The sequence below is a fragment of the Chlamydotis macqueenii genome, chromosome Z (assembly GCF_036417535.1).
Source record: "Chlamydotis macqueenii isolate bChlMac1 chromosome Z, bChlMac1.mat, whole genome shotgun sequence".
In the NCBI taxonomy this organism is placed as follows: domain Eukaryota; kingdom Metazoa; phylum Chordata; class Aves; order Otidiformes; family Otididae; genus Chlamydotis; species Chlamydotis macqueenii.
The window spans coordinates 54,098,245-54,122,996 of NC_141593.1; the positions used below are offsets into that span (position 1 = coordinate 54,098,245).

At 41.0% G+C, this 24,752-nt stretch overlaps 1 protein-coding gene across 1 annotated transcript; it reads right to left on the minus strand.

Moving 5' to 3' along the window:
- Window positions 1-8,134: 8,134 nt before the first annotated feature.
- On the minus strand, window positions 8,135-23,883 carry ISOC1 (isochorismatase domain containing 1). Its single transcript, XM_086770461.1, has 5 exons — window positions 23,548-23,883; window positions 14,261-14,380; window positions 13,886-14,089; window positions 13,383-13,499; window positions 8,135-9,631 (listed from the first exon to the last, which is right to left on the minus strand). Exons 1-5 carry the CDS (start codon window positions 23,845-23,847, stop codon window positions 9,485-9,487), a joined length of 888 nt encoding a protein of 295 aa, XP_086626587.1. The 5' UTR covers window positions 23,848-23,883; the 3' UTR covers window positions 8,135-9,484.
- Window positions 23,884-24,752: the final 869 nt, after the last annotated feature.

The following is a 24,752-nucleotide window of genomic DNA, read 5'->3' on the forward strand; positions in this document are numbered from 1 at the left end:
CCACGTCTTTTAAACTAGTAATTGAATTTTTTAAAAGCATCTGAACAAAGTGTCTTTCCTCATTCATGAAGCAGAGATTTTCAATAAGTTCTAGTACGTATTTGGACTCAAGTTACATTTGAAAATACTACCCTAATTATCTTTCACTGCATTTATTCCATTGGTATTCAGAAACAGGTTGTGGTGTGTGGTGAAGCAACAGGATGCTGTCTCATACTGCACCTGAACGCCTGCAAAAACCCTGCTGGGAAGAATTACCCTCTGTGAACATTCACATTTTGTTTCCAAAATATCTTTTCATGCACTCTGAAATTTTTCGTTTGGTTGGTTTTTTTCTGGGAAAGAGAAATCTCTTACCGTTCCCTACACTCACAAATTAAACAGAAGACACATTCACTGGAAGTATTCATGGGGGCAAGGGGTTGCATAAGGCATCAATAATATTACAGTGGAGTTTCATAATGAGCCTTTATGAATGTCTCTGTAAAGTCACCTTAACTTCATACTTTTTCCTTACTTCACATCAATTTATTTCTGTAGAAAAATTAGTCAAGCATGTAAGTAGTGCATTATACTGCTAATGGCTGTAAGATATCACTGGTACTTGGCTTTGCATCCGGCACTGCCCCATTCTACTCTATTTGATACATACTTGCATATCTGGGATTTCCAATGGTCAATGATAAAATTCTGTTTAAGATTTAAAGTGTGAAATAAGGAAGTATATAATGCCAGAAATTCTTACCATTTCTACGCCAATACATTTTGGAAACCTGAAAGATCTTTGGCTACAACAATTTCCACTGTGTATACTTATTCCACATGACCAGAAATGACAGTGATTTCCTCTTCTGTATATCACCAAAGTTTTGAAGGAGCATCTTAAAAGGAGTGCAATGCAAAAAAAAAAAATAAAATAAATTCTGGTGCTATGCCCTATTTGACCCCACAAATTCCACTTTGCCAGCAGATCCCATTTGGGAAATGAACATGTTTTTTTCAAATGTATAATGTCAGTATGTAAGCAATGCATTTAGCAGTTGTCTCTCGTGTATCAGCTTGTGACAATAGATAACAAAACAACTTTTAGAACAATGAGATGCAAAAATTCAGCCCCTAACCATCTTTTCCTAGAGGCATGTAATTCAGAGAGGCCTGACTGCTGTCTGTTCTCAGTCAGCAGGATATGAGCTGTGTCACTTCAGAAGTTGCTCAGATGTCATAGCTTGGTCCACTTTACGTAGCATTTCTTACAGACACTTCTGTGCCAGCAGTTGGACTGGAGAGCTGCCTGGCTCAGCTGTGCAGCAATAGTGTGGGACCGCTTGCCTCTCGCCGTGACATCAGGAAGTACATCACGTAGAGCTGCGATGGCCTGTGACAGCCCAGATGTGAACACCTGGGGACTGGGCAATCTGTCTCAATCACAGCTGACCTTTGTGACTCTCATCAGTACACCAGTATAAAAGCGTACTGAAGACACATGTTGAGAAAATTGAAAGTTTCCATTCATGACTGGTGATGTTTGCACATGGTCTAAATTCTAGTTGGAGCACAAGTTATAAATGATGCATAAATTATTTCCTGAATAATGGAAATTATTGATAATGAGCAACAGAAATACAGATGACCTACTTGAGCTAATGTAGCTTAGAGAAAAAAAAAAGTCACCTTCACAGGCTAATTTAAAACACCTTTATGCTACAATGCATATCCCTGCAAGATGTTGTGTTTTGTTTTGTTACATGCCCTAACCTGCTTCTACTGCAATGCATTGCAAGAAATATTTTCTGTCATCCCTCTTTGCACGCTTAGAACAGGTTTTTCACAGAGGAAATTACTTTAGCACAGCATTTCAGCTTCTGTTAGTCAGTTTTCCACTGGGAATGCATGGATTTTAGTTAATGAATAATATGGAACACAGCTACTGCCACTCTTCTTACCATATGCAAAGTATGAAATACAGAGGTTCTAGTGTGAAAATACATTTTTATAAGGAGACCATATTAGCTATCCTCACCAGAAAATCCGCTATTTAAACCTGTTTTATGTTACCCAATTGTTTTAAAGAATCATAATAGGAATATCATTTTTAATACTCAGAAATTAAAAAAAATATTAAAATACGCTATTCTGAAAGAAATAATGACGCTATTTATAGGATAAATCATGTTTCATGGATGTACAATTAAGGACAAGCATTTAATTGAATACAGTGACCCTTGCAAATCATGGCTTTTCAGGAAAATTGTCTAACCCTATCTCATTTTACAGACTGGAGTTTGGTAAATCTTCAGTATTTCTCCAGTGTGGAACTTTGAATTGTCATGCCCTGCTGGTCTCAACCACTCCTGTAGATTGCTTGAGTATCCTCCTGGGTACTCATTAAAATAAACTAACTGTCTGAAACAATAAAACTGCTCTTCTTCAGCTTTTCAGTTTCAGCCTTTTGCTCGACCTCCACAATTGTGAGAGGAGAGGTTTATCACTGAGGGAGGAAGAGTGGTTCCTTAGCAGACTTCAGCTGCTCTTCCCTCTCATATCACCCCAGTAGAGAGAGATGCATCTAAGCATTCAACTACTACTGCTTCCTAGGAGGAAATCTGCTGTTTCGCTCTCACAAGATTCTTGCAGTGCTTCCCTAGAGTGACTGATACTGTGCATTGCAAAGGTCTGTCCCTGGAGTTGGCAAAGCCTGGTCTAAGCTTTTGGATGGTCATGGCACTGATACTTCTTGTCACCTCCTGTCAGTCACCCATGTATTGAGTAGTTCACTGTCCTGGAGCATGCTTAGGATCTGTGCTGTGCAACAGTAACAGGAACGCAATGGCCTGAATCCGACCGTGAAGGAGATTAAACCAGGTTCTCCTTTCTCTCCTGACACGCTTTAAGCAAAAATCTTCTACTTCTTACTTTGGGAGAGGAAGGGGGAGGGCAGAAGGAACAGAGGGTGGAGGGAAGGAAAATCCTGAACTTTAGAGATACACTTTTCATTCTCAGCTTATATCTGAAGTACATCACACTTAGTTTAGTAATAGCAGGCACCACCTGTCAGCTCCTTGACATGGCAGGACACTGATTTCCTTTTAACTGTATGAAAATTTGGGTATTACATGGAATAAGTTTTATTTGTGCCAGGCTACTCAGAACCTGCCTCGTTCTTATTCAGTTAATAAGTGTGTCAAGACTTGCCAGAGAAACCAGAGCAGGGAGGAATTAGCAGCACTGGCTGCATCAGTTCCAGCAGCGTGCAGAACCCTGCCCTGGGCTTCAGCTCCATGCTGTTACGCCAGAGCTCAATAAACAGCTCATTTCCAATCAAACACAGAGATCAACAGTGTGGCCTGTTTAATTCAAACAGCAGAACTCCCATATAGTACACAGGAGTGAGATTTCACCCATTTAACTATTTACTTACCTTGGCATTTTTAATAAACTAATCCCCTTGGAATTTTTAATATACTAATCCTTGCACTAGAAGTTGCAGAAATAGAAATTACAATCTTTACAACAGGTTGTCTTTTGCTTAAGGGAACTTTATGCAGCAGCATCATAGTCTAGTCTATCTGGTCAGCACAATTTTACTAGATTATGGAGTAATACATCTCCTGTATTTACTGTTTCTGCTGATTTTAGTAATTTCAGTGAAACTGGTCATTTTAATCATACTTACCAGATGAAACACATCTACTAAACACTAATAGAACTGTGCAGGTACTTTATGGTTTTTAGGGTATGGGATTTGCAAGTGATGGCACCTTGAGTATTAAGTCAGTAGGCACGAAGAGCATAGATCTACATTTACCGTGTTTCAGTGATAATATCTTCCTGTTTACCAAATTTTAGACTGTCTTTCTTCTGTAAGGGTCTTGAAATAGCCTTGAAGTTGCTAGCAGATGACATGGTAATTCTCTGATTCCTTGAATAAAAGGATTTTGAGGAGGAAGACAGAGCAGGGTTACTCAACATGACAAACACTCCAAGATTTTCAGTGCCTCAGTATGAATAAACAAAAAGTAAACAATGCCACTATACATACAATGTCTGAGAGGACTCTTCAGTTTGTCTTTCTTAAGATACCCAGAGACATAAAGTGGAAACACTGATGCCACGAGTTTGTTAAACACGGAACAATTGGACAGTTTGTTCCCTTCCTATCAGCAATGTTTCCTACTTTATTACTTGGGAGGAAATCTGGATGGAGTCTTCCTTGTCTGCAACACCTCAATTCAAATCCTATTGAAATTATTAAGATACCAAATGAAGGCTTTAAATTCAGGATCAAAATCTGAAAGCCAGAATGTCTAGTGTCTTTTATTGGGATACCAATAACACAAACAGGTACATATTGGAACTTCAAAATAATGGCAGTGTTGCACTTAATTTTAGTAAGGTCCTATGAAGTATGGAAACAACATAATAGCCAAAAACCTGCTTTTCCAGATGCCTGAACAATACTTTAAAACCTGGCTTAAAGACTTCAGCTGAACTAAGGTTTTACCAAGAGCTTTGTGAACTTGAACAGGCAAATACTTCTGAAAAAAATAGTTCAAATATTCTCATTCATATTAATTACAAATGTCTGTTTCCCTGTGGCAGCACTGCGAGAGGCCACCTCTAACGGATTTTGGCTCAGTCTAACAATCTAGCCCCCTCCTTATGGTGTGAGATGAGGGGGATCAACTTACTGTATTTCAGGTGTACAAAGACCTTTTAGCTCAAAAAATCCATGTCCCAGACAAGTAAAAAACTCCAATTACAATGAGCTATCTTTGTTTTCAAAAAGCTTTTCATTTGTACGTGCTCCTGCTCTTCAAACCACAGTACACACAACAGTTCATAAGTCAGTGCTAAGTACGTGGTGATCTTCAGTCTTTGCTCTAACACCTTCTGCTTCTTTTTACTTTGATAACAGATTATTTACTCTTCTGGTTGGCAATTTTTGCGATACTCGGAGCCAAAAAGCTTAGCAGCTATCCTGCCTTTTGGACAGTTAAAAGGTAAGGAAAACAAGGTTAAAACAGTCCAGGAAGGGAATAAAGTACACAGCAAGACAGAGGCAAGGACTGCTGTGATCTACTCAGTTTTTGCAAACTTAAGGTATGTAATTCTATGTTAACAAGTGTTCCAGCTTTGTAGCATCCCCATGGAAAAAAAAAAACCCTCAGTAATAATTAGAAAACAAGTTTTCTTTCTGATTTTGCCTTTGCAGTTCACCATCTATTCTCTATTAACTGCTCTCTTCGTTTGTTTGCTCAATCTTCTCTCTTGAGCAGATAAAAGGGTTTCATCAAAGCAAAGCCTAATGCTGTCAGTGGCAGGAGAGCTGCCAACTCTGGCAGTTTTATTAAGTCTATTAAGCTGACCTAAGCATGCTAATACTTAATAAACTCCTTCTATTCACAGCAGTCATTTGCAAATATTCCTTTATCTCATATGAAAAAAAAAGTTATGCAATTCAAATGAATAATAAAAGATCAGACTCCACAACAGCAGCATACTATCAATTGTAACCTCTGCTGCACCTTTCGAGATTACAGAAAGGTCTAACAACAGCTTCATGAAAGTATGCTGTTTCTGAGATTACTGGGAAGAAACCAGCACTGGACAATCAAAATAGAACTTTTCTTTTTTTTTTTAAAAAGGATTTCCTGCCATAGACCATTTGCAGAGCAGATGTTCTAAACCCATCTGAAGGACATCTGTTACGCCCATCTAGTATAGTTTATCTCTAATTTAGCCAGAGGGAAAAGAAAAAACAGATTCTACAAATCACTGACATCTTCTGTCACTGCCATAGCACTTAATATGGTAGAAAATACTCTGAAGCATAACAAGTGAGCTACGTAACAGGACTACTCAGAATCACCACTTATTAAAGTAAAAGCCTTTATCCTCCTTAATAGCATTTGCCTTTCTTCAGGGCTCCATAGCTCCAGCTATTACTTCTGTTTAATTGAAAAAGTTTTTAAAGCAACAAAGCATTGAAAGTTCATCTCTTACATAAGAGAACAAATCTATAGCAGTAGAAGAGTTTCAGCTCAACAATAATCTTTACAAAAAATAAAAATCTATGAGACTTCTAAAAGCAGAAACCAAAGTGTTCACGTCAAAGAGAAGATTGATCTTAATTCTTCTCTCCTGAGAGATTAATGTCACTGTTTAGGTAATGTAATAACATGCTGGAGCAGGAGGGAGAGGGCATCACCCTGATGTCTACTAGGAAACATACTCAATAAGCAGCGTGATTTATTTAAGTGCATCTTTACCTGGAAACTACTGTCAAGGAAGTGCAGAAACGATGATGGAGCAGCATAATTTCTCCAGCCATTTGTGATGACCATGAAAGAAAACATTGGCTAGCAACAGACAATTTTTTTTTTTTTTAATTCAGTCTCCGTTTTAAGATTTTGCAAAGGGTCCTGGAGACCTTACTTGTTTTAGTTCATACAAAGATATCATACAGGTGGAAAAATAATAAAAGGACCATGGATCTGGGAACAGACAGGTTGTATTTTAAACACAAAACCTAAACTGTGCCAATAAGGAAAAAAGCACTCATCTTGTAAAAGATGAGTAAGCACTCATCTTTTGTACATCTTCCTAGTATGTGACTAGGAAAACTAGTCACATACATGCCTATTATTACATTTAGTGTAGAATTTATACACCAGCCACTCCAGCAAGACTAACAACACACTGGCAACTTTGCAGAGAAGCAGAACACCTACTGAGAAAAAGAAACTAGTGTTCTCCATCAAGGACTGTCTGTCTGCTTCCCCAAGGAAAGAGAAATTATGCTGAAGCCACCTACAGCAGGTGGCAATTGTGTTGCTTAGCCATAGCTGTGGTGAAGCCTTCAAATAAAAGACAGCTTGGCACTTACAAAGTGATTAATTAGGCTTCTTCAGAATCACCTGAGTATACCTCTACGGAATTCTCCTCCATGTTATTTCATTAATTTATTTTATATCCTTGAAGGGCAAAACAGTACTTACACTAGATAACAGCCTGCAGACCTCTTCTTACATGGCTCAGTGCTGCTGTTCAACTGCATGGGAACATCCACTTGTCAGAGAACAGAAAATATAGATGATTCAGAGCACGATGCAGCAAAGGAAATTCTCTCCTGTGAATAAACTTACTTTACATAAGAGAAATATGGCAACACCATGTCTACTCTTCTTAAATACTCTCAGAATCTCATCTGAATGATCCATGCATGTGATGCTGATTAACGCACCTATCTAATGAAGGAGAAAGACTTCAATCACTCTACCCCTAAATTCACATTTAAGAGCTCAGTTTTACAACTTAACACTGGGTATTTCTGCATTCTTATTTTTAAAGCTTACGGAAAAAATCCACAAATTAAGGACCTTGACAAAAATCTAGTTTACCACAGAAGGCTATGCAAATATTAAAAAAAAAAAAAAAGTAAAATAATCACAGAGAATATAAATAGATTTTACAGATTCTTCTCTAGTCCATCTTGCTACCAAATGATTCCCCTTGTGGTAAAAACCTTAGTTAGAAAGGACAGTGTGCAAAGGAACTTGTGACATCTGTCCTCCAACTTATGTTTGTATAACGATAGTAAATTTTTAGTAACAAATTCAATTATCTCTTAAAAATACATGTAGTTGTTATTGAGGAAATTTATATCGTTCCAAAAATAAACACGTGTAAAAAACTTGTACTCCAGGTACCATCAACACATAAAGATAAGAAAGCTGTAAAACTATTATTTCATTAAGAAATTTATAGTATTTTTGTGCACAGCTGTGGATTTATATAAGTGGACTTTATACTGCTAGGCAACCTGATTAATATACCAGAAAAGAAAATAAAAAATAGGTCAGTGATATAGGACAATAGTTCTTCAACTCAGCTCGCCTCCCTGCCTCCAACTTGAAGCATAACATTCATTCCTCTTATTTTGGGGCACTAAATAACACTGTAACTAGACACAGAAGACAAGAATTATTAAACATTATCCACCCTTGATCTTTACACAAAATTCCCATGACATCTATAGAAATTCCACAGCTGCGCAAATCAGAATAGGGTCCACAGCAAACATAGCTTTCAAGATTTGCTCTTCAATAAATATCACAAGTGTAAGAGAGACAGCAAATGTTAACATTTTATTTGTTTTGAACATATAAAGGTTATAACTCTGAAACAATTCTCTTAGAGCCATCTTGTGGGGAAAATAAGCAATTTAAAACAATACATGTACTCTAATTGCTTTTCTACCAAAAAGATCAGTGTTCTGTATGACATCTTCTAGTACTCTTAAAAAAATAAATGTCTCAGTCACACTGTAAACTTTATACAATATTGTTTCAACTACTGGAACATGAAGGAAGTGCCTTTATGAACAGCCACATGTTAAAATATTGATTCTAGATAGAAAATATATATATATCAAGTTAAAGATGCCATTTTTCCAAAGAATGCTTTTTAGGCCAGATTCTATTCAAACTCCATCCAACTGCAGCCCACAAAAAAAAAAAAAAAAAAAAAAAAAAAAAAAAAAAGCACAAAAGCCTAGAGAAGCTGAGGTTCCTTTCAGAGCTCGCTTGGCCAAACGAGTAAATCAGATGAATTATTCAATCTAACTAAAACAGAGTAAAAAACTGCCAAATAAATCTGAATACAGTAGTAGATTCAGCACTTGAAGCTGAAAAGCTTTCGTTCTTTAATATTCTTAGCATTGCCAATTTATTTCAAGTTTTGGTAATTTTCTGCTAGTTCTGAAGGACTTACACCAGTTGTTTATCAAGCACACATTAAATGACAGGTTTTTTTTTTTTGTACACTTAAGTGAAGTACAGAGTTGGGCAGTCAATTTCAGAGTAATTGAAAGTCATGATGCAGGATTCATCTACCTAGAGCAATCAAACATCAGCTACGGCTTGATCTATGTGTCTTGTCTACCAAGCAAAGCGCTTAAATTTTATCCTAGAGAACAAAAGCACATATGTAGTCCATATATCTTACTTGGTTCTAACTTATGCCATATTAAAATACTTCATTTACATAGAACATCAAAGCGTATCACATTACATTTATTCAACAGGTAATTACCTTCTATTAACACAAAAGTAAAACAGAGTATCACAGAATGCTTTTACAAAGTGCACAATCAAGAGGTGTCACAGAAATACGCACTTTCCTGTTACAATCAGTGTATAGGATAGATTAGCAGGCACCTCTTAATTTTTGTTTTATAAATAAATAAGGTAATTTGACAACAAAAGGGTCCTATGGTACCCAAAGCCTCTGACAGCTGTAACTAAACAGAACACACTGGCACCTAGATGTAAAGCCAGACAATTTTGCTAAGGCAAGCACAAGTATGTCAATTTTTAATTTTACACTTCTGCTGAATTTTGAGTGAAAGAAGGTGTACATGTGCGCTTACAGCTTTCCTTCCTCCTTAAAGATGACAATGAGTTCTGCTTCCTCCACATCCTCTTTAAACTTTGGAAAGGAGCCCTGACTCAGGGGCACTCGCCTTAATGAGATTTTGGATTTCTTTGAATTTTGGATGTTCTTTATCAGCTACCAGCTGCAACAATATAGCTTCACTAGTAGTAACTATAATTCCAGTACGAGCAAGACGCTGCAAGAGAAAAGAGCAGAGAGAATGATGTGAGATACTTGTGAACGAGAATGAGTATACAGGTATTTTTAAAAACATCTCCTATCAAAAAAAGTATTGCCAATTTCATTCCAGCATTTCTTAGCCATGCCAATTATAAAGCTAGGATGAAAAGTGACTGTTTTTAGACTTTACCGAGGAAAAAGGCTGCCCTGGATTACAATAAGGCTTCCTACTTGGACTGGATTCTTTCCCCACATCAGATTTAATATGCAGAAGACCCAGTCCCTCTTACATTAACAATCCCTTCCCCTTGCATGGTCCTAAGGATAGCTTTCTTCACTCTCATGTACATTTGAAAGGCCTGGGGAAAAAGAAAATAGTGAGCTCCAGGCTAAAGGCGTTAAGCAAGAAACTTAATCATAACAATTTCTCTTTCAAGGCTTGTTATGCACTAGTACTTCAGTCTTTGGACTACACAGTGCACTAATACTGATAATCTCAGGAGACAGAACAAAAAGCTGGTTTACAGACCTTATAAATCATACTGGTACAACACTGGCTCCTTTTAACCAACATCTCATTATGACCTCAGTTAGTTCTTACAGGCTACAGAATAAAAAGCATCCCTGCATAGAAAGCAAAACTGAAACAGGTCTGCACAACTAGAGAGCAATGCTTCATGTAGCCCAAGCCACAGGACCTATTGCAAAGTTTTTGGACTTTTAAGACTGCGTTTGTTGCCGATGCAGCAAAGTACTCTAAGTGAAGTCTGACCACCTCCAGCCCCCTGTCAGCTTCCCAGCAATCAATACAGATGCTTTGGTAGTAAAACTCTTCATGGATCCAGCTTTCAGTCAATAATCCTCTACTCAGCTGCATGCTCCACCAAATCTAATGGGGTCCTGAATGAGCCAGGGAGGGCAAGAGGCAGAAAATACAGATGTGTACACCTTCAGACAGGTTTCAGTTGTAATTACTAATGGAAAGAGAAGCTCCAAACTTTCTAGGGCAACATAGATCACTGCTGTTTAGTTATTCAGTTACAAAGCGATTGATGGGAGCAAGTTATTTGTTTTACGGGACCAGTCAAAATATATATAACTACAGTCTATATAATGATAAACTAACTAGGCAAGATTTACTCAAGTCAATGCTTCCTGCTCGCAATTATGGCAGCAATCCTAGCTGTATTCGTAAGTTGAAACAAAGCAGATAGCTTCTCCTACTCCATACCACCACACATTTGTTTAAACCACATACACATGCGAAGGAGAAAAATAGGGAAATCAAAATGAAACATTACAAAATGAAACAACATTTTCAAGATGTACTTCTCCAGGAATACAAAGGTTTTGATTTAACTATCATGGATGACAGAAAAAACAGACTGTTAAGGAACCTTGCCTTCTGAGAAACGTTGATTGAAAAAAAGGAGAATGTCTTCTCTTTAGAAGTAAAACATACCATAACATGTCAAAGAGGCTGTCACCGGCTTATACTTTCCTTCTAGGACTGGGTATAATTTCTATAGTTTTGAGATTAGAAAGAACGAGCATACTGGATGATTTTCAAGGAAAGGAAAAGTTTTCTTAGAATACAGTCTTTCAGACTACAGAAAGCTGCAAGCACATGTTGCATCCCCACTGCAGGAACAAGTGGAACAGATATAGAACAGAAAAGAAATCCAGCAGGAACAGACTAAACTGGCTCAATCTGACACAAGGTATCCTTACCAGGTAGGTCAGAGATTAAGAACAGTCACAACCTTGGCCAGTTGGGCTGAATTAGTTAATCAATGAAAATTTTGAGGGTTTTTGGTTTCTGGGTTTGGTTTTGTTTGGTTTTTTTTTTTAATTGCAAATTTTTGCCTGCTGTCATTTTTAAGCACACAAGAGAAGTGGAGACAGTAACACTTTAGGGTCATCCAGGCAGACATGAAAGCTCTGGCTATCAATTAATTCAAACTGCATTTCCTAGTACACTTGTTCAGTTATTTGCATGTTTGTTACCAGCACCATCAAAACACATGCTATGTGAGGGGAAACATGGAGAACTGAAGGGGAGGGTGGGACCAGATGGGATTTACTTGAGGTTATTGAGGAAGCTGGTTGTTATCACTGCAAGGTCACTCTTAATCATTCTTGAAAGGTCACTGTGAACAGAGGGGGCTGTGTTACTGGGAAAAGGTAAATATTACACTTATCTTCCCAGAAAGGTAAGGGTAAGGATGCAGGGAACCTGGACCAATGAACCTACCTCAGAGGCTCACCAGGTATGTAAGAAGTTTGCACAAGAGAATGTCAGGCTCATTAATTAAAAAAGCATGACTAGGAACTGTGAGCTGTACGGCGAGATTAAAGCAGGATTACTCAATGCTTTGGTATTTTACCAACTTCTTTAAGAAACATTATCACCACGGTCAAGCAGGATTACTGACGTATTGAGTACATGTGTCCTTTCCTCCTTGTCTCCTGCTCCCAAGCATGCCCACCTCTTGCCCGCTCTAGCCCACAGCCCTCCGTAGTATTTTTAAGAGAGGCAGTACAACACAAAAAAGGAGATAATGCTAGCACATGCAGCCACAGAGGAGTAGGAGTTACTGCCACATAACTGGCTGGTTCATCACAGCAAGCCAGCAAACGCTCTCTGAGTCACATTTTAATGATGACCACTTAAGGGACCACAGCAAAACATTTTCTTTGTGCTTGGTGAGAAAACACTGCAAAGACTTATGAAAAAGTTACTTGAAGCTGACCAGTTTGCCTGGATTACAGCTTTTGCAACCACCTACACTTTTAAGATGATCAATACTTTTTTGACTAGAAAGAAAAGCAAAGCTAGCTGATCACTGCTTTAATGTCTATTACACTGAACCAACTTCTATGCTTGTGCAGACAGCATAAGCGATAATCAAATGTACAAAGACATATACAATAAAGCAAACAGATTTCAGTTTCCCTGTATTTGTTTTGCTGCTGCTGCTGCATCACATTAACTTGGGAAGTCCACTATTTCAGTCATTCCTGCACTTGTGTGCGTCACTATGCTTTATGTGACAGACGACATTAAGCTTCCACTTAATCAAAATCATGGGTTTCATCAAACGCTATATGCTGGCGATTTCCCTTTAGCCTTTAATTCTCTTATGAATGAGAAACAGAAGAAATTAAAAATCTTCTCAGATCTATGAAAAAAGTATAAAATGCTGTAGTTATTATTCACTTCAATTTCCAAATAACTGTTACGGATTGAGGCAAAAACTGCAATACTTAATGTATCTATCAGTTTATTTCCAACAGTGATGCCTGTAGTTAAGTTAAAACACACTATCAAAAAAAGGTATGCATGAATTTGCTACCACATAGTTGCACACGCTTTTCAATCTTCCTGTTACATTTATCTCCACCTTCTCAATATTTAGTTAGACTAAACTTGTAGAAGCAGGAGGAAAAAAAATATCTTTACTATAATCACATCACAGATTAGGCTTTAATTTGCTCTGATGAGGAAGAGTAGAGGGAGGGCCAGACATACAAGAAGGAGCTTTGAAAAGGATCACTTACTATATTCCATTGGATTTCACGAAATTTCAAGAACAGAACAAATACTGTTTGGAACAACAAAACCAAAAGCTCTGTAGCACTTCTGCACTGCTCAGTCTACATTTGTCCACTGCTTACTGTCCTTAGAAATTCCTTGTTAGCTTACAGTAAGCAGGGAAATTAACATAAAGACCCAAGGTGGAGAAAATTTTGACTAAGAAACTTACCTCAAGAGCAAACATTCTGTCCATCATACTTCTTGAGGAGGTGGCATCAGCTACGATATGAACTTCCAGACCTCTACCAATTAATTCCAATGCTGTTTGCTGGATGCAGACATGAGTCTACAAGGGACAAATCAAAGGCAAAAACCCCACCAACAAACGATTATCATGAGGAAAAATATGAGCAGCACAATGCCAAATTAGTGTACATAATCAATTAGGGTTCAAACATGTATTTTTCTACCCTTGACATTACTAGGGAACTCTATGGGTTTTAAATGCCAGCCAAGCTTGAGACGAGCCTGTAGTTTACAAATACCTCTTTTCAAATCATATTATGAGATAATATCAAAGAGAAATAACACAAGAATAAGTTAATCCATAGAGGATATCTGAACTCTAAGCAACATAAATTAACTCTTTTTAATTACAGAGAGCAACGCTTAATACTATTGTAGGCCAAGAGACACTACCACAAAACAGTATAAGAAGGGCAAGGCACATACTTCTACTCCAAACAGGACAACGCTGCGGACTCCAGGGATCTCTGCTAATGCTGTTTCAACTTCTGGCAACACCATTGAAAATTTTGTTTTGGGAAGCACAAGTTTAGCTCCTGTTAAATCAATTTCTTGCACAGTGCTGCCAAGACCTTTGGGATACTGTTCAGTTACAATAACTGGAATTCCTAAGAGCCGTGCACCTTGGAGCTGCAAGGGAGCAGGGAGGAAAGCATACAAGAAAATAAATTATTAAAGAACAATAATAGCAAAGACACTGTTATTACCTGAAACTGAATAACCAGTAGACTGGCTGTATATAAAATAATAATTTACATGTATGATGAAAACTCACTACAAAAAAAACCACAAAACTCATACCAGTCGTTGGCCCACGCTGATGATATCACCAAAGTACTTGATGGCAGGCCGGAATCGCTCTTGCATATCACAACAGAAAAACACAGTGCTTGAGGGTGTCAGGTTGCCCAAAGTAGTAATCTGAAAAACAAAATAAAGATAACATTTTCTGTGGCAGCGAAGATCCTTTCACTAAAGCAGCAGCAGGAGAAAAATTCTACAATGCCTCTGCCAGGTTATGTTACTTTAGGTCAAAATGGGAGAAAGGTTTTTCAAGTCTGATTTTGTTATGTTTCTAAATTCAAATGAATGGCTGATACTGAGCAGTACAGTACAAACCTCAACAGGTAATCAAGACTTTATTAGGAGGGAGACACAAGTCAATGTAACTGCACATGGAATCTTCTGAACCCTGAAGTGGGGCAGAGGAGCATACTGCCTAAAGTACTGTAAAGGGAAAAAAAAAAAACCCAACAGAAAAATTACATTCCTCAAATTCATTTTTAAATCCACAATTCTTGGAACTGACATAAAATCAGGATAAATTAACATGAAAAAGAAGTCAGACTTCCACTTTTTTCAATACTGTATGTACACAAATTTTTACTAGTTTAATTGTGAACTCAGGTTGTCTATGACATCTCTTAGCACAAGTCTGATTAAAGTCCAAAGGTAAAATAAAAATGGAGAAGCTTGTCATTATTATGACCAGAAAATGAACTGCATACTTTTTTCTTTTTTTTTTTTTTTTTTGGGGGGGTGGGGGGAGAATCAGAGATAGCATTTTCTTACATTATGAAATTACTTGCACTTCCTGCAGAAGCCACTAATTGTATACACTTCATTTTCTGCAAACTGAGGTTGTGATGTTTTAAACTAAAATAAAATTACAAAATCCGTAAAACAGTGTATTTTGGAAGAGCCAGGATGTATTCGGTTTATATGGCAAGGTTTTGGTAGCGGGGGGCAGGGGGGAGTGCTGCAGGGGTGCTTTTTTGTGAGAAGAAGGTAGAAGCTGCTCTGTGTCAGATAGGCCCAATGCCAGCCGGCTCCAAGACAGACCCATTACTGGCCAAGGTCGAGCCCATCAGTGATGGTGGCGGTGCCTCTCTGCTGACATATTTAAGCAAGGGAAAAAACTCCTGTGCAACAGCAGACAAAGAGAGGAGGGAGAACATGTAAGCAAACAACTCTGCAGACACCAAGACCAGTGAAGACGGAGAGGAAGGAGGTGCTCCACGCACTGGAGCAGAGATTCCCCTGCAGCCTGAGGTGCAGCCCATGGTGAGGCCGGCTGCGCCCCTGCAGCCCATGGAGGCCCATGCAGGAGCAGAGATCCACCTGCAGCCCATGGAGGACCCCACGCCAGGACAGGTAGATGCCTGAAGGAGGATGTGACCCTGTGGCAGTGCACTGGAGGAGGCTCCTGGCAGGACCTGTAACCCTGTGAGGAGGAGCCCATGCTGGAGCAGGTTTGCTGGCAGGGCCTGTGACCCCATGGGGGACCCACGCTGGAGCAGTCCATTCCTGAAGAACTGCACCCATGGAAAGGACCCATGCTGGAGCAGCTGGTGAAGAACTGCAGAATGAAAGATTTTTTGACTGATATTTAAGGATTCTCACTTCCCTTGTCGCAAGTTGATCTTGGCTGGCTGACAGGTGCCCACCAAGCTGCTCCATCACTCCCCTTCCTCAACAGAACAAGTTAAGAAAATAATGTCAAAAAACTCATGGGTCAACATAAGCACAGGGAGATGAGTTACCAATTACAGTCACGGTCAAAACAGACTCAGCTTGGGGAAATTAATTCAATTTATTACCAATCAATAACAGACTAGAATAACGAGAGGTAAGAACACCTTTCCCTTCCCTTCTTCACCCACCCCTCCCTTCTTCCTAGGCTCAGCTTCACTTCCAACTTCTCTGCCTCCTCCCCTCAAGCGGCACAGGGGGATGAGAAACAGGAGCTGCAGTCAGTTTATAACACTTCATCTTTGCCACTCCTTCCTTGTCACACTCTTCCCCTGCTTTGGAGTGGGATCCCTCCAAAAGGAGAAAGTCCTTCATGAACTTCTCCAATGTGAGTCCCTCAAGAAGTCAAGAAGACTTGTGCATTATGATTGTAAACACTAAATTCCCACACCTTTCAGATTCAGTACACCAGTACTGCCAAAACAGCAAATGCTCATAACTGCAGTTCCTTCAGTTCTCATGGGCAAAATGGCATTAATACAATTCTTAACACAAGCAGGTAGGAAGGCAAATGCAATACGACCACAAAGCAGATGCTCTAACACTGGGCCCACTGATACCACAGGGAGACAGAAGAACATCGCAACAAGCATCAAGGAAATCTTTCTCTAGGAAGGTACAGCTGCACTGAAAAAGGTTACCACAGGTGGTGGGATCTCCATCCTTGGAGGTTTTCAGCATTCAGCAAAGCAACAGCTGATTTGATCAAGAATTGGCTTTGCATAAGAGTTAGGGGAAGCAGCCTCTAGATATCTCTCCCAAACAACACTTCTGCAACTCTACACCATGTAATAAATGAGGCCTGGGATCAAGAATGTTTGGAAAAAAACGTAAATATTGAGTAACTGCCTTGTTCTCGAACACCATCCATCTATGTGCTTGAACAATGCAGAAGTCAGTTGGTGGGAAGTACTAATGTACAATTCAGCATCACAGTTAGCATCTATTGTGACCCATTCTAACTGGCACTTACTACCATCAAAGCAGTCAATCATGATATTTAAGTTTCCTACTGCTAAGCAGCAAAATTAGAGTAACTGGAATAGAAAATATTTATAAATGTGCCTCCCACTCAGAAAACATGTCATTTTGTCTTGGTATTTATACGCAAGCAAAGACCATTATTTTCTCCTATAAATTATTCCACCACTTCAATTTTTTTAAGATCAATTTGGAACTCCTGAAAACCATCATGGATTGTAGAGTGATCTATGTGGAGTTAGTCTACTGCCTTAGTATACACCTTCCTATGCCAAGTAGTGAATAGCACTACCATCCCTTGCAGACAAACAAGTACGAATAGACTAGGAAGCCCTTCAAGAATCTGCATAGTCCACCTCTACAGAAGGATCAACCAAATGCAAATACTCTGCACAGATACCTACCTAGTCTGGGCCATCAGCAATGCGCAATTTACAGAGCTCCTATACAATCCATCCCACAGCTCTGTTATCTTTACCTTGCAGTGTTTTCTCACCCACAGATCCTCTGTTGCCATTTAAAAGCATTATTTCCAGTTCTGTCCATGGTGCCTTTGAAATGCAAGAGCACTAGCATCTTCCTTCACATGCATAACCATGCAAATACACCTATTACCATACCTCAAGACTCATACTGAGTCTCCCTTTAGTCCTTCTCCTCTCCTTCCTTATTCTAAAACATACCTAATACTTTCAATCTTTCCTTCTACAACTCAAATATTTTCATTGCCCTTTCAAATTGCAGTCTACAGTGAGAAACTCAATACTACTATAACAGTAGTGTCTCTCTGCTCATACTAGTAGAGCCTCAGAGAAGATAAATTCACAGCCCTTGCAGGCCTTGTTCAATTTGTACTTTCCAGGATGCTATTTGCCCTTTTCATAATCGATGATACTTAGACTCCTATAGTGCATTTCAGCCTCAGAATCATCCCTTGAACTCTCCCTCATCTTTTATTTGCGCAGTGGATTATTTCCACCTTAGTGTAGGAATTATTTCTACCTTTGTTGCTTCCATTTTGAACTGCATCTTAGTTCACCTTGCTTCTCCTACTTGTCATGAAAAGCCCGAACTCTCCTCTCTCAAATGCTTACAGCTCCTCCCAGCTTGGCACCTTTTGCAAAAACAGTATTTGGCCTAAGTTTCAGCAATGACATAGATGACTGAATACTTATAAACAGTTGATTCGGAACAGATCTCATAGAGTCCAATTCAGTATTACACTGATTTCACAGTGAAACGCGGAAAAAAAACAACTGCCTTTCCAGTTAGGGAGCATTTCATTATAGACCTCCACCAAATCCGTAATCCCATGTGTTTATGACAAACATCACAGGGAGCTGCAGCAAAAGCCTCATATCTGCTTTCCTCTATTATCAAGTTGGTTTAAGGTGATTTAATTTATGCCCTCAGTTTAATACCAGCAGCACTCTAAAATAAAGCTGGGTCTACTGTATTTGCTAAATAAAAGCTTTTACAAAATCCGAAACAAATAATTCCTATATTGATTTCCATATTTATTTCTGATTAACTTGCAGTCTGAATTGAACCATGCCACCCATGGCAGAACAGGAAGAAACTGGAAGAAATAGATGGTAAGATCGAAAAAACAACCCTTGTTGTTAACTTGGAACAGCAGATGTGGGACAGAGAGCGCAGCAGAAAGCAGTTTGAAATTAAGTTTCATAAATAGTAGCTAATGTAGTCCATAAAGAAATTCATAGAATTACCTACTACGCATAAAGAAAAGTTTCCGTTTACTGGTTCCTCAATGTGCCACGTAAATGCTACCACCCACTCTCTCTCAAAGCTGTCCTCCCCTTCCACAGCCACACTGCGTGAGGGACACAGGACACCTCCACCTCACACATCCTTTGACAGTGAAAACCATCACTGCCTGCACTGCTCCAGCATCGCACTCTACCAGTGAGCTGGGGTGGGGGCAAACCTACCCCCAAACACCAAACCCTGGGCCAGGACGCCAGCACCTGTTTGCTTTCACTCCGAGGACAGGCAGGCTGGGCAAGGATAGTGAGCCACTGAAGCCAGACAGTACCTGTCCGAATCCACGCCGAATACAGCATCTACTCAGCCCACGATATCATTAAACAACCTACATTTAAAAGCAAAAAAAGGAAAAAAATACCTCAAATCACCTGAAGTTCCCCCACACAGTATATGAGCTTCTCCATTTGCTTCACTTCACCTCTCTCAGTTAGTCACCAGCTGCAAGTTACCCACCACACAACCAGAACAGGTACGTCAGACAGCCAGGTAACCTGATACAGCATTTTTACCCAGCTAAAGGAGTCATCCCTAGGACCTCATACAGACCAAGATTTAAAGGTATGCTGTCACGAGTTACATACAGCTTTAAATCATACTCTAGAAAAGCCCTAGGTGGGAAAAGACAGGTAGGTGTTTTTCACTTCTATTTCATCTCTGCTGATTATTATTAATCATACAAAATGTGACTGCAATGAAATACTGTAATTACAGAATTGGCTTTATGAAGATATTCACCTATCTACTGGCTCTTTATCTGTCCTTTCCCTGTTTAAACTTCAGGAAACCATTACACATACAAAATGCAATTTTCCCCCAGTATTTGTAATGAACACAAAAATGGAAGCAGAGAAATAATCCCATGTGACATCACTAGTCACCTCATATATCTCTTGCCAAGGTTACCCACTAAAAGGGCAGAGCAGAGGACCTTGCAGCCTTGGTATTTCAAGGATGGCATAAAAAGACAACAAAAAGAAGCTGACTATCATATTTTCTTCTCCCTTTATTTCTAAAAGGAAACCTGTAAGATTCAGTTTTATGTTGCTGCTTATCTTTCAAAGGGTGAAAAAAAATTGAAGAAATTCACTTTAATGTATTTCAAGGGAAAAACAGGTTACAAGTGTTTCAACTTAGGAATATAAATATTTATTTTATGCTAAGCCAAAGTGCAGCCTTTTATATGCAACTCAGTATTTTAAAAGGACAGATTTAGTTAGATAAGTAAATAATGTTAACATAAATAAGATAGTACAAAATTCTTCATCAAAACTCAAAATGATCAAAACGCTTGCTGCAAAGTAAAGATATACAAACAAGGAGTCTGGATTTGAAGAAATCTCTGAGTATTTTCAGTCGGTTTTTTCCGTTCTTTAAAGTTCCAAGTGCTGTGCTTTTTAAAAATCTATTTATTTAGAAACATTGCATTTAAATGTAGTACTAATGGATCAGAATTTATACCTGCACCTTTTTTTAAAAAAAAAAAAAAAAGCAAACAACTCCCCTTACCTAACTCATATGCTGCAACCTATGCTTTGGCTTTTCCCGGTCTTCAGAAAACGGACTTAGGCTCCTGAATTAACGTTACTTCTATTTCCAAAGCATCTGAATGTAGCAATATTAGGTATGTGTAAAAAGAGTGAAAATCTGTAGAAAAAGAATTCTATTTTATTTACCTTATCTTTCAGCAACAATTAGGTATCATTCTGCAAGGAGCTTTCTGCAAGAAGGATATGCCTGAGACCTGAACATGTCTTTAAAAAAAAAAAAAACCCCTGAGGTACAGGTGCTTTATGCAGTGATTTCAATAATAATTTTACCCTTTTAGCTCTAGCATCTTAAGGTTACAAGTTTGTAACAGAGAGCACAAGTATTGCTGAAGAGAAGTCACCTTGAAGTTATGACAGCGACTGTGAAATAGCCTCTCTCAGGTGTATATTCAAATGCTGCCTGAACTCCTCTATTACACTGCTGCAATGAGCACAGCTGTCTTGTCTTCCGATATTTCCAAAGTGTTTTTCCTTACTGCTTCTCTGCTCCAAAGGCAGCTGTAACAGTTACAGCAAAACACAATAGTTTTAGTAGCATTATTTAACTGCATTTAGACTGAGAAGAGGTTAAAATGTTCCTGCATTCCCCTGCCCCAATAATAAATATTATTCCATTAAAAATTTTAAAACACCTAAAATCCAAGAAAAGCAGCTTGCTGGCTCCTTTCTACTAGTACTCAGTCCCTCAAGTTGCAAGCAAATGCCCTCCTCACCAGTTGGGAGAGGCCAAAGGAAAAGTCCCTCCTCACTGCGAGTCTGTGGTTGAGGAGTTTCAAGAGCAGCAGCCAGGCTGAACACCAGGGTTTACGGCATCCCACCAGTCTGCCTAACACTGGATGGTCTTAGAAGTTCAAGTGGCTGTTTTGCGCCAGGACAGCTAAACCAAGCAAATGTATATATTTGAGCACAGTACAAAAGCACGAATATGACTGGAGAGCAAATGTCCCCGTATAGATTGAGCCTTGAATTGAGCTGCATGGAGTGGCTTTCCGAGGGCAGCATATGGAGATTTCTCTGTGAGATTACTGCCCCGCTCAACTGCAGGGACAGGAAATTGAAACAGCCCAGTCCAACACCAGTTGCTGCTGATATTTCTTGAGCTACCGCAACAAGGGGCATCCTTCCACAACAGGTCTGCACAGGAATCAAAACAGGATATTGTTCTAGAGCTCACAGGTGCTACTGCCCTACGGGTTAAAATGCCATTCTGAACTAAATGCATACATATATTTCATAAAGTATGAACGTAAAAATACTGAAGTTATTGCCTGGGGATAGGGATGCTAGTATCTGTGACTTTTAACTTTAAACCAAATATATCTTTCAAAATATGCAAATTTAATCACATCTGTGAGTAAAGGCTGTCCCTCTCAAACAACATGTTAAAAATGGTGTCTGAACTGACTATACCACATGCAGAGTTGACAAACTTATGTAATGTGTAACTGCAGATAAACCATGGGGTGAGGGGGAGGGCAAACAATAGTGGCAGTGTGTGAATCAACACACAGAAAGAAAGTATAATCTTCCCATGAGCAAATCCCAAAGGTCTTAAAAAGTGCAGCTGTGACTGTATCAGACCAAATGTTCCCCAAACGAGCACCTCTGAGCACCTGCCAGTGGCTTAAGGCAAGCTGACTGACATCATTGTGATGTCTCCAGCTCATTCTCAGCTGCTGAAGCACATCAATGAGACAACTAAAATAATACACAAATACCATCCTTTTCATGTCAACAGTTGTTATCATCACAGAATTGCAACAGTATTGGTGAAAGCAGCTAATCAAGGCAATTAATGCATTAAATAGTGCTTCATCCAGAATCCCTGCAGTCAGTTAAAGCTGCATAGTGCATGTGCACCCTGGGAATTACATATCCTTCCATGTCTCAACACTGACCTTTTACACTGAGATGCACGTCCTGCTACGAATGCTCAGGCTGCATTTATCGTTTCAGTGCAAAAACTATCTGCAAGAGAGTCTTTGCAGAGCAGTGATCTGCACGCACAAATGAGAAACAAAATTCTGACCTGCACCACTGTCACATGCACAGATTACGCAAGTTCTGTTTTTAAAATCCTTGCTTGAATTAACGCCCATACCAACTCTTTCTGCAAGCTGGAGAGACTCTCCTTTCCAGTTTCTCTGGCCGGACCCTCATCCATTCTGCTTCCAACACACAAAGGAGAAAAGTTTTAAACCAAATACGATGAGTGACAAACGATGAAATTAATAACAAATGACAAAAAAGTTATTAAACTAGTTTGGTGGTCTTAACCACTCTTTCCATAGACAGGGTTAAGGAAAGGACAAAAGACTCCAAAGGCATCCTTAAGGTACAGTCTAAGCAGACAGGCTGCCTTGAAGAGTTTATCGGTTTAAGACACTACAATTAAGCAGGGTTTACAAACAGTGTGAATTAGACTGTCTCTGGAAACATAAAGAGAAGACAAGCAATGTTTCAGTTTTCATGACACCACCTTTTCAACTTACTAGTAACGTTGGTTCAGCAAACTAAAACTTCTTAATTATAAATTAAGAAGAATGTTCTGAATCAAAACAATAACTATGCATTTTGTTGTTTTTTTTTTTTAACGTTGACTTCTTTGATGCTGGAGAAAGGAAAAAGCAATTTTGCTTTGAGTGTGACTGGAACGAATCTCCACTGTACATAGAGATATCTTAGTATGAAATACACGTACTCTGTCTGGCAGTCTGTTTTCCTGGTTTCTGGCCACAAAACTATTGAGTTACAAACCTGTAAACTGGAAAGAGCCTTTTGGGGCAAGAAGGGTTACAGAAATCCTACGAGCCATGAGACTGAGCTCTGGTAGAGCCCTCTTCACCAGCGCCCACCGAGTTCCCACCTGCCAGCACCGCCTCCGGCTAAGGCCGGGTAGCACCAGCCGCCTGCTTTAAGAAAGTATCGATTATTTCAGCCAGCAGACTGTTTTAACGGGGACAAGTAAGTTCTGACTCGCTAAAAGCAAAGCCCGGTTACCACCGGCATGAGGCGCGGGGCGCAACTGCCTCCTCGCCGCAGTAAAACAGAACTTTCCACGGAGGAACAAGTCAACGCGGGCTGGCGGGGCTCTGCCCAGGGCTCCGGGCTCTCCCAGCCGCCGCCGCTTTTCTCCGGAAGGGTCCGGGGGAGGCCGGGCAGCCGCAGCCGGCGGCGGCGGGACAGGGCTGCCCACTCACCCACCTGTGGCGGCCGGCACTGCCCGCCGTCGGGTCTCACCTGTATCTGCAGCGGCACCAGGCGCACCTTGCAGCGCTCGCTGACCAGGAAGCCCTTGGGCAGGTCGATGTACTGGCTCCACTCCTCGGCGAAGAGCTGCACCACGAACTTGCGGTGCATGTCTATCTGGTCCCCGTACAGGCTGAGGAACTTTTGGATCAGCAGCTCGTAGCCGGCGCCATGGGGCACGCTGGAGGGCCGCGCGAAGACAGAGAAGCAGAAGAGGACGGGCACCGAACCGCCGCCCGCCGGCGAGCAGCCCCCGCCGCCCGGAGCAGCGGCCGCCTCCGCCGCCGCCATCTTCAGGGGCAGCCGCGCCGAACCCAGCCCGCTCGCTGCGGCCCACGCCGCCGCTCCTCCTCCTGCCGCCTCCTCCCCCCGGCCGGGCAGGCGGCGCCGGCGGCCCCCAATCCCGGCTGCGGCTGCTCCTGCTCCTCCTCCTCGCCATGGGGCCAGGCCCTGCCCCGCGGGCCCTCGGGGGTGGGCGCGCCGCCGGGGCGCTTTCGTCGGGCAGGTTCCGGTGCTCCCGCCGCCGCCGTTCCTCCTCGGAGGGCGGGTGCCTCCCCGTCAGGCGGGCGGCTGGGGGAGCAGACTCTCACCCAAACGTCCGCCCTCATCCGGGCCGACGAGCAGCGCCTGGGTCCCTCGGAGAGGAGCAGGGAGGCGGGAGGCGAGGGCACCGCCCGCTTGGGGCGGCCCCGTCGGGGCCATCGAGCTGGCGGCAGGGCCAGCGGGGGCGCCGGGCCGCGGGGCCGGGAGCAGCGGCGCCCCGTCGGGCGGGGGTGGTGGCGGGGGGTGCCGTGCCGGTCCGCGGCGGGAACGGGCCCGGCCGCGCCCCGCGGAAGCTGGGGAGGAACCTGTTGAGAGAGCCTGAAAAATGCCCGGTGTCTTTCCAGCATCATCCCGCCCGATCTTGGCTCTAGGGCGGGGAACAGTTGTTCGATCTCCCGGTACCGAAGCCGGTTTAACACGGGGCTTTCCTCAGAAATGTCAGTTTCTGAACAGCGGGAGGTACCTGAGCTGCTGCGCGCCGAGGCTCTAAACCAGCAATTGCGTCCTCGGGTGAGGAGAAGGGAGCAGGATGCAATGCATCCCCACGTTTTCTCCTTTCCAACTTCGTGTTTTCTCCAAGATTTCCAGATTCATTAAACTTCTGCCCCCCCCCCCCGCCCCCCCCCGGGAATCACTGGCAGCTGTAAATGTTG